The following is a 10000-nucleotide window of genomic DNA, read 5'->3' as shown; positions in this document are numbered from 1 at the left end:
TTAATTAATTAATTAATTAATAAAATTAATAAAAATTTCCATCATTGCAATATTGCTTGTAGGTGTTAACAAATGCTGCAATGCCATTCGATAAGAAATGAAAACCAGGTACATTTTATCATGAGTTTCGCCAATTGTAACTGAAACTCAAACCAGCACCAGCAAACGTAGAACTGCAATGTGAAACCAGGTCAATGTATGAGCCCTATGTCGCTCATACAATGACATCATCACTGTACTTGGCGGAGGTCTGCGCTCTCCGAGTGCTCTAGACGTGATGCGGCCATGATGCCGAGGCGCTCGCCGAGGATTGACACTTTGTGTCTTCCAATGCACAGTTTACGCGCCCTTATTATCTCCTACTTGTTAGCTATTAATAACCTATTACGCACGTGAATTCGACGATCATCACGAACTAGGCATTCTGCTAGGCTAAACGGTTTTTCTAACGATAGAAGTTTTGGCACAAAAACGAAATAACACGGCTGTATTAGCGGCACTGATAGGCTCTTCTCTTTTGTATTTGGCATCTCCGTAAACAAAAGAATAAGCTCCACCTTGTCTTCGTGATGGACCATGAATGGAGCGTCACCGACGTTACTAACCGTACCGTGCCGTTGCTGTGCCTACCGTTTTCGCCGCTCATTTACTTATTTTCCTAAACATAATGAAATGCCCGGCCGATCATTTAAGCAATCGAACAGACAAGTTTTCTGCATTTCACGTGTCGCTGTCCTGGAAGCGACGAGTTGCGTCATTCATTGAACCAATTCTAAGTAAAACACACGAAATTTTCGGAGGCTAAATCGCGGCTAATGTTTACAGCCATCAGCAGCCGCATCTCCTTGATTTTTTTATAAGTAAGATTGGGATTTCTATTAAAATAATCACGTTTATATGTATTTACACACGATTACGTATAGAAACTATAATGTTTATATTTACTGGATTGTCTCGCGTATCTTTTCCATTGGAGTATTTCATCGAATCTTTTCAAGCCCATTTCGTAGCTTTTCTGCGTATTATTATTTGCGCAGGCACTCATTTTGGGAAATCCTCCAACATTTTTATAGCTGTTTTCCTTAGTTACAGTTTAATTGACTTTCACGTGTATTTAGGAGGAAGTAGTCCAGTGCATTAAAGATGCAAATAAAGGCCTCTACCAGGGAAAATCGAGGTGAAATCAAGCTGGATATCTTTCACTAATGTGTTGGACTATAGTCCTATAACAAACCTAAAAAAAAGTTACAAAATTTTTTTTGGTCGGAAACTTTTTTTGCCGGGCCACGGCCATTTTCGATTTCGCGATTATGGAAACATTGTAAATCTTACCTGAACACTTTTAAGTCATAGTTATAACAATGTTCTCTAGTAGGGGTATTTTTGGGGCGGGGAGTCGATTCCAACAGTCAGTTTAAATTCATAAATTAAACGGACTAATGCTTAATTGACCGAAAATTAAACTCAATAAGGCTCAGCGCTGACCAAAATTACGGTGAATTTCTAGCCATATGGCATGTTGAGGTTATGGCTTTCTGGTTATTTTTGGATGCCCGATCTGAATTCTGGTGTTTTATTTAAACATCAGAAGATGATTCATACATATCAGATGTTTCACAGTGATCCGTCATAGAATCAGGTCACGTGTTTATGTTATTGTCATGGTTGGACAGAAGCGAAGCGTGCTGCTGTGACATTTCAGAGATGAATGACGCAATGTTTCTGATAGAAAGCGCTGTTTAATAGTCGCACGTCACGTCATCGCTGCGTGCATGGCAGTGTGCACGTACACCCTGCGTCGCATGCGTGCGTGCGTGCGGTGCGTGGTGCTTGACACGTTCTCGCGTTCGTGTGTGCACGTACACGTGCGTGCGTGCATGTGCACCTGAAGCGTTCTGCGTCGAGTGCACTGTACACGATGCGTGCGTGCGTGTTGCAGTAACACGTGCGCTGCTAGTGGCGATGCGTGTGCACGTAGCACAAGTGCGTGCGCATGGCTGTTGTGTGTACGTGCGCGTGCGTGTGTGCAGGTACACCGTTGTGTGCATGGTGTGCGTGTGTGTAGCAGGTACCTGGCGCGCGTGGCATGCCAATGCATGTGCACGTAGACGTGCGATCTCGTGTCATGTAACCAAAAACCTGTGTCATGCATGCGTGCGTGCGTGTGTACGTTAAGACGTGCGCTGGCATACGTCAGCGTGGTGTGTGTTGCGTGGGTGCACGTATAACTGATGCGTGTGCAGGAGTAACGTATGTGTGCGCGCGCGTGCGTGCGTGCGTGCAGTTTGGATTACACGTGCCCGCGTGCCGTACCTGCATATGCGCACGTACGACATGCGCATGCGGCGTGCGTGCGTGTGCACGTAAACGTGGCTGCATGCGTGTGCGTGCGTGCGTGTCAGCGCAACATGTTGCGTGTCTTGCGTGATGCTGTGCGTGTGCACGTACACGTGCGTGCATGCGCTGATCGTGCGTGCGTGTGCACGTACACGTCGTGCAGTGCGTGCGTGGTGCGTGGTGCACGTACCACGTGGTGCCATGAGGTGATGCGTGTGCGTGCGTGCTGCGATGCGTGCGTGTACGTACACTGCGGTGCGTAGGTATGTATCGAACAATATCAGGGCGCATCTGCTTTTGCTGCACAACCGTTAAAACTGCGCATGTGCGCATAGACGGATAATGTGTTTATCAACTGAACACTCCTCATAGAATCGTATCATTATAATAACGCATACCGTTACTGTTTTAAAGTTTAAAACAAGTATTGATTATATGAAGCTTACGAACGATCAGACAACCGAAGATAACTCGATAAATGGAACATAACACATAGGATTTGATTGAATACAAACAATAAGACATATAATGTTGTCCTTCTAACATAACTATTGTAGTCAAACGTCCAGGAAAGTAACAAGTACTAAATGCAACTGTACAAAAAAACTTACCAGCATGTCCAAAATAACTCCGAAGCTATCAAAAAATAGTCCTATATATCATAATCTTTATAGTAGCAATAATTAGAGACAATATTTATAACCTTATAGTACAACAAGTTAGTCGATAAATTGAAAAGTCAATCTTCTGAGACATCTTCCTCGGCTGTCCCACTGATCCTTGATCTTCCTCAGTCATCTCCGTTCCTGGTTGCCGGTTAAACTTTACAGTCTGGTTCTCACAGTTTCCACAGCCGACAGAAATCAGTAGCATGATTCTACTACTTCCGAACAATCCCGAAGCCACTTTACATCATCTTTGATGGATTCCTGCAACCGGCATATTTAAGGACATGGTACACACAACAAGAATGCCACAGTATCCATTCTGCTAGAAATAATACATGCGGTTGACAATGTTGCGGACTGTAAGCTGTAAGCGGGACTGCTGCTCTCGAATCCAAAAAACAAACACAAGTTGCATTGGCCTTGTTGTATGGAGGCTAGAAGTGGAGGCTCTACCCACGTTAGCCAGTGTGTAGCTGATGCAGACTCCAATATTTTGTACGAAAAGCAATGAGCTCTCTTGAGAGAAGCCCATGTGTGTGTGGTCGCTGAGGAGCAGTGACATCTTAGTTTGACTGCTTCACCACATCGGCTCCAACCTAAGCACTTGCGTAATCTGAAACAACCCGGGGAACACCGTGCTGGATATGCGATCCTCTTGCCTCAGCCCTCCCCGAGCCTACAATCAACACGCCCTTCTGCAACCCATGCAAGTGTCGGGGTGTGACACAACATCAAGGTTTCTTTGGCTTTCGGTAAGACCGGTTGTTCAAAGTCAAAGATCCTGGAGAAGATGACAGCGAGCACAGCCGAATTTGACTGTAGGCCAGGAGTCAACTAGACGCCGAATTGGTAAAGCAGGGAGTGAGATCATTATCCAGATGTACACCAAAGTCAACAGATCCTCGCTTGCTGTCACTAGACAAGTTGCGCGCACAAGCTCTTCCTTAAATGCTGCTGCACAAAGAAGAATAGGAAGCTGTACATAGAAAAGTTGACGCACAGACGGCTCCTCCCACCTCCTCAGCTTGCGAAGTACCACTGTCTCAGAGTGACGCATCAGGTACAAGAGTCGGCTATTAACAAACTCTTGACCCTCAGAAATGGTGGGTCTGACTCCGATGGGCAAGTATGGACCCACCTCTACACAGACAAGCAGTGGCTACCTCCGCAATTGTCAGATCCATTAGCTGTTGGGTGTAAATGTAACTGATTTCTGTGGCAACTGTGAGAACCAGACGTAAGTTTAACCGGCAACCAGGAAACCGGAGATGAATGAAGGAAGATCAAGGGATTCGTAGGGGGACGCCGAAGAAGATTCGCCAGAAGAATTGACTTTTTCGCAATTTATCGACTAAACTTGTTGTAGCTATAAGGTTTATAATATTTACAATTATTGTACTATAAGTTATGATATTAGGACTAATTTTTGATAGCTTTCGGTTGATTTGGACATGCTGTAAGTGATTTTTTTTACAGTGCCGATTAACTTGTTACTCTTCCTGGACGATTGTGCATACATAGTTCTGTTAATTAATAGGAACAAATTATATCTGTCTATTGTTGTATCAATCAAATCCGTATTGTATATTCTTTATCGAGTACTTCGGGTTGTCGAGTTCGTAAGCGTTCATAATCAATACTTGTTTAAATTTAAACAGTAACCGCGTATGGTTATTAATGATCGATCTATAACCGTTTTTAGGGCATGTAATCATACTTCGAGCTTGTTAAATAACACCCAGAATTCCGAATCGGTGCATCCCAAGAAAAACCAGAAAGCATACTAACATGCCATATGTCAGAAAAACCGAAATTTTGGTACGCAGACTGATCTTAATTGACTTAATTCGTCATTAACATTAACCGTTCAATTTATGAATAAATTGACCTGTTGAATCGACTCCCCGTCTCAAATACCCCTATTAACATGTATAAACATGACTATAAAGTGTTCAGCGGTAAGATTTACACAATTTCGCCAATAATCGGCAAAAATTGGAAAAAGGGACGTGGCACCTAAAAAAGTTTCCTGACCAACAAAAATTTTGTAAACTTTTTTTTCAGGTTTTTTATGAACCAATAACCAACAAATTAGTAGAAGAATCCAGCTTGTTTCACTCGATTGCCCGGTAGAGTGCAATTTAGTGACTGGACTTAAAGGTCAAAAACTGTACTGTGCATTCGATAATTTCACTCTTGCTTCTATAGTATAGATTTCCATAATTTGGCTCTTCTCCCATGATAATATTTCTCGTCGTGAACCTACATTTTTAAGTTCGGACTCATCATATCGTTATCACCTCCTATATCATTAATTAAAATCGCCTAGGTAATGAAATCATTTGGTGGCATTTTTGATTTACTTGGTTGCCTAATAAATTCTCTATCCTTTCTTTGTTTGTGAATTTTATAACCATTGTATTTGTTTTGTTCATAATTAAATTCTAATCTTTTTGATTCAGCTAACTGGCGAGAATGACTGAGGCAAATTTTGTTACGGGTTTTATAATCTCAAATTCTACAATATCGTCAATAATAATAATCATTGTCATCCTTCTAAAACTAGCAGACCATATTTTCCGCGTGACGCGCCTGTGGAAACGTGCGCCGGTCCTCGTGAATTGGCGCACGTCTGCCACTGCGGACAGCGCTTCATTACTTTTAACACCCCCGGTCGCGTGCGCATATCCCGGCGACTGGCGTCCCATCCGCGCGCAGCGCTTAAGATCAACAGCAAACTGTGGCCACGCAAATCTTGATTATCATGCTCTCTGGTTGATTTAAATAGAACACTCTTTGGCCAGTGGTAGCATATAATACAGTCCTGGCTTGTGTATGACTTATTTCTGGCACAGTTAACATATCTGTGTGAGTCATAGATGTGTTCACAGCTAGTACTAGGTGGGCAGGCATGAAAATTTTCCGGCGTTTCATCGCGGTTTTACCCTTTTTTCCCCGAATCCCAAGAATTGTTTCCGCGTTTTCCCGTTTTTTCCCAGTTCACGTGCAGCATTCGTAATCCTCCAACGCGTGCATATGCACATGCAGCGCACGTATCGATCGTCTACTTGCGGCTGGCAGCAAGCTAGACGGGTACCCGTAAGCCGTAGAACGTGTGTGCGTGAGCGCGTGGTGGCGACATGTGTGCGTGTGCGACGTGTGTGGCGTGGAGCGCCGTGTATGTCGACGTGGTGTGGCGTGAGCGCGTGTATGCGAACGTGTGTGCGTGAGCGCCGCGTGTGCGTTACGTGTGTGCGTGATGCGCGTGTGCCGTGACGTGTGTGGCGTAATCGTGTGTGTGCGTGAGCGCCGTGTGTGCGTGAGCGCAATGTGTTGTGGCGTGTGGTGTGTGGCGGCGGTGTGGCGTGAGCGTCGTGTGTGGCGACGTTGTGTGCGTGGAGCGCGGTGTGTGGCGACTTGTGTCGTGAGCGCGTAATTGGCGATGTGTGCAGCGCGCGGTGTGGTGTGAGCGCATGTGTGCGCTGATGCGGCGTGTGTGTCGATGTTTGTGCGTGATGCGGCAGTTGTTGTGCGACGTGTGTGCGCGAGCGCGTGTATACGACGTGTGTGCGTTGAGCGGCGTGTGGTGCGAACATGTGTGCGTGTGCGACGTGTGTGCGTGAGCGCCTGTGTGCGTGACGCGTGTGTGGCGACCGTGTGGGCGTGCCGCGTGTGTGCGACGTGTGTGGCGAGAGCGCGTGTGGTGCGTGAGCGCGTGATGCGTGAGCGCATGTGTGGGCGTGAGTGCCCCCCGTGTGTGCGACGTGTGTGCGTGAGCGCGTGTGTCGACGTGTGTGCGTGAGCGCGTGTGTGCGTGAGGCGCGTGTAAATCAGTGAGGGCATGTGTGCGACGTGTGTGCGGTGGCGCGGGTGTGCGAGTGGTGTGCGTGAGCGCGTGTTGCGACGTGTGTGCGTGACGCGTGTGTGCGTGACGCATGTATGCCGTGAGCGCGTGTGTGCGACGTGTGTCTGCGTGAGCGCGTGTGGTGCGTCAACGCGTGTCGTCGCGTCAGCGCGGTGTCGTCAGCGCGTGTGTGGTGAGCGCGTGTGTGCGTCGAGGCGCGTGTGTGCGTGAGCGCGTATAGGTGACGTTGTGTCGTGAGCCGCGTATTGCGACGTGTGTGCGTGTGTGCGGTGAGCGCTGTGTGTGCAGTGAGCGCGTGTGTGCGTGAGCGCAAATGTGTTGCTGATGTGTGTGGCGTAAGCGCGGTGTGTGTGTCGACGTGTGTGGCGTGAGCGCGTGTATACGACTGTGTGTGCGTGAGCGCGTATGTGCGGTCGACGTGTGTGCGTGAAGCAAGTGTGTCCGTGAGCGACGTGTTGCGTGAGCGGCATGTGTGCGACGTGTGTGCGTGAGCGCGTGGTGTGGTCGACTGGACGTGGGTGCGTGTGCGTTGAGCGCATCGTGTGCGCGTGTGTGCTGTGGCGTCTGAGCGCGTGTGTGCGTGAGCGCGTGTAATGCGTGAGCGGCATGTGTGCAAACGTGTGTGCGTGGTGCGTGAATGCGCGTGAGCGGGGCGTGTGTGCGTGAGCGGCGTGTATGCGTGAGCGCGGTGTGTGCGTGAGCGCGTGTATGCGTGAGCGCCGTTGTGCGTGAAAAGCGGTGTTCGTGAGCGCGTGCATGCGACGTGTGTGCGTGAGCGCGGTGTGTGCGTTGTGTGCGACGTGTGTGCTGAGCGCGTGTGTGCGAAGTGTGTGCGTGTCGACCGTGTGTCGACGTGAGCGCGTGTAGCGTGAGAGCGCGTGTGTGCGACGTGTGTGCGTGTGTGCGTGTTGTGCGAGACGCGTGTATGCGACGTGTGTGCGTGAGCGGCGTGTGTGCGACGTGTGTGCCGTGAGGCGCGTGTGGTGACATGTGTGCGTGTGCACGTGTGTGCGTGAGCGCGTGTGTGCGACGTGTGTGCGTGAACGCTGTGTGCGTGAGCGCATGTGTGTGCGTGTGTGCGTCAGCGCGGTGTGGTGCGTTCAGCGGCGTGTGTGCCTACGCGTGTGGTGTGACTGTGTGTGCGGAAGCACGTATGTGGCGTGAGCGCGTGTGGCGTGAGCGCATCGTGTGTGACTGTGTGGTGCGTGAGCCGCATGTGTGTTGATCGGTGTGTGCGTGAGCGCGTGTTGTGACGTGGTGTGCGTGAGCGCGTGTTGTGACGTGTGTGCGTGAGCGCGTGTGTGCGACGTGAGCGTCATCACGCAAAGCGGCGCAGCGAAAAACATTAAAAATGGATGTATAAATTAAGTTTTTTGACGTTATAAATTACTGAGTAAGCAAGTTCTTAGCTCAATACATTTTATATTTTATTTTCCACTCTTTCTTGGGGGGGGCTTTGGTCTCCCTTTCCACTTTTTGGATTTGAGGGGAGGCTGCCCCCCCCTCCCCCCCACTTCCGGCGCCTCTGATTCTGACCCCCAAAATTAAAAAATCTCCCTACCGTGGGAGGCTGTACCCCCCCCCCCGCCTCGGGAGTTTTCAGTGTTTTTCTTCACCGGTCATTTTCATGCCTGTAGGTGAGATTGTGTTGCTGTATCGCCTTTAGCGACAGATAATGAGTTTCCTGGTTGCTGTTTATTGTACTGGCATGGTCACAATATTGCAATTATGGGCTTGCTTTGCCACCTTTAAAATTTATATAAACTGTTTGCACACATGAAAGTTAGCTTGTTTAAAAATTAAATGAAAGTATAAATCATGCCATTTTTATAGCAAATATTGGGAATGCATATCTTATTATATTGTTGTGATGTTGTAGTGTTGATGGTGTGGTGATACTACATTATCATGTGCAAATATGGCTTATTCTGTATTTTGTAAACATGACAAGGTAAACATATGATATGGGTTATGTGGCTGGTAACGTTACCTCATTGTAATTAGTGCACGGCAAGTCACATGCCATGCAATTAAAAAGCAATATTTTCCGCTGAAAATCAATATTTACGATTAAAGAAGGATTGAGCCAGTGGACGAGGACAGTATATCAAATCTGGTAAAAACGTAACGATGGTAAAACACCCAAACATTGATTTTATCAGTCCACCAAACGCAATGTTTCTTTCGAAACAATGCGATAACTGTGTGACGTAAATGTATGAGAACTGCCGTATACATCGACGAGTCACTGTTGCCGCGGCGATCCCATTGTCATTTGGTTTATCATCGTCTTTCAGGTGTACGTTGACCAGGTGGACAAGAACATTGTTTCGGTGACGAGGCACTGTCCCAACACCCATCAGTCCGTCATCCTGGTGGCAAGGACCGCCTTCGAAAATCCCCAGAACATCCGTGAGACGGGAGAGATCCCGCCGCTGTGTATCCCAGGTAACGGTGACCTTCTCCTGACTGTCCCGGCTCGACTGTCGTCAGGCAGTAGCAAGAATTGCTGTGCGAACAACAAAGCATGGAGAAGAGTCGAGTTACCACCTCCATTACTTATTCTAATATTTACGAACGTTGCTTTTATGTATGGGATTATTTTACATACCCATGTAGATGAATATTATCATGTTTATTTATTATAATATTGTTGCCCACTTAATACTTAGTTGTGTCTTGCAACAAACTGTTCTCTCAACCCCTTCCTGTCGCATGACACACTGCCATGTCTCGCTCTTTCTTTCTCCTGCTCTCCCTCCCTCCCTCCCTCCCCCCTCCCTCTCTCTCTCACTCTCTTACTCTCTCTCTCTCTCTCTCTCACTCCCTCCCTCCCTCCCTCTCTCACTCTCACACTCTCCCTATCTCTCTCTCTCAGGCGTCGTGGATGAGATCGTGCTGGAGGCGCGTCTCGTGCCGCGGCCGGGCAGCCCCGCGCGCGACGACCGCGCCTACATCGCCGGCCTCGCCGACTATGCGTGCGAGCTGAGCGAGCACGTCCCGCTCAAGGACAGCCACATGGTAGAGCTGAGCCACGAGGGAGAGCACGGCCTGCAGGTCGTAGACTTCACCTGCTTCACCCCCGGCTCCGTCATCGCGTTCAAGTGAGTGCGGGCGGGGGCGAGACGGG

General features: G+C 48.2%; 1 protein-coding gene across 1 annotated transcript in view; it reads left to right on the top strand.

Annotated features, from left to right (window-relative positions):
• LOC106816717 (glycogen debranching enzyme-like) overlaps positions 1-10000 on the top strand; it is a 56193-nt gene that overhangs the window by 18094 nt on the left and 28099 nt on the right. Inside the window, exons 16-17 of the mRNA XM_014821338.1 lie at positions 9168-9318; positions 9749-9974. Of these exons, the coding sequence (XP_014676824.1) occupies positions 9168-9318; positions 9749-9974 (377 nt within the window). The remainder of the gene's footprint in view (positions 1-9167; positions 9319-9748; positions 9975-10000) is intronic.

The sequence above is a fragment of the Priapulus caudatus genome, unplaced genomic scaffold, assembly GCF_000485595.1.
Source record: "Priapulus caudatus unplaced genomic scaffold, Priapulus_caudatus-5.0.1 Scaffold33, whole genome shotgun sequence".
In the NCBI taxonomy this organism is placed as follows: Eukaryota; Metazoa; Priapulida; class Priapulimorpha; order Priapulimorphida; family Priapulidae; genus Priapulus; species Priapulus caudatus.
This window is presented reverse-complemented; position numbering and strand designations above follow the sequence as displayed.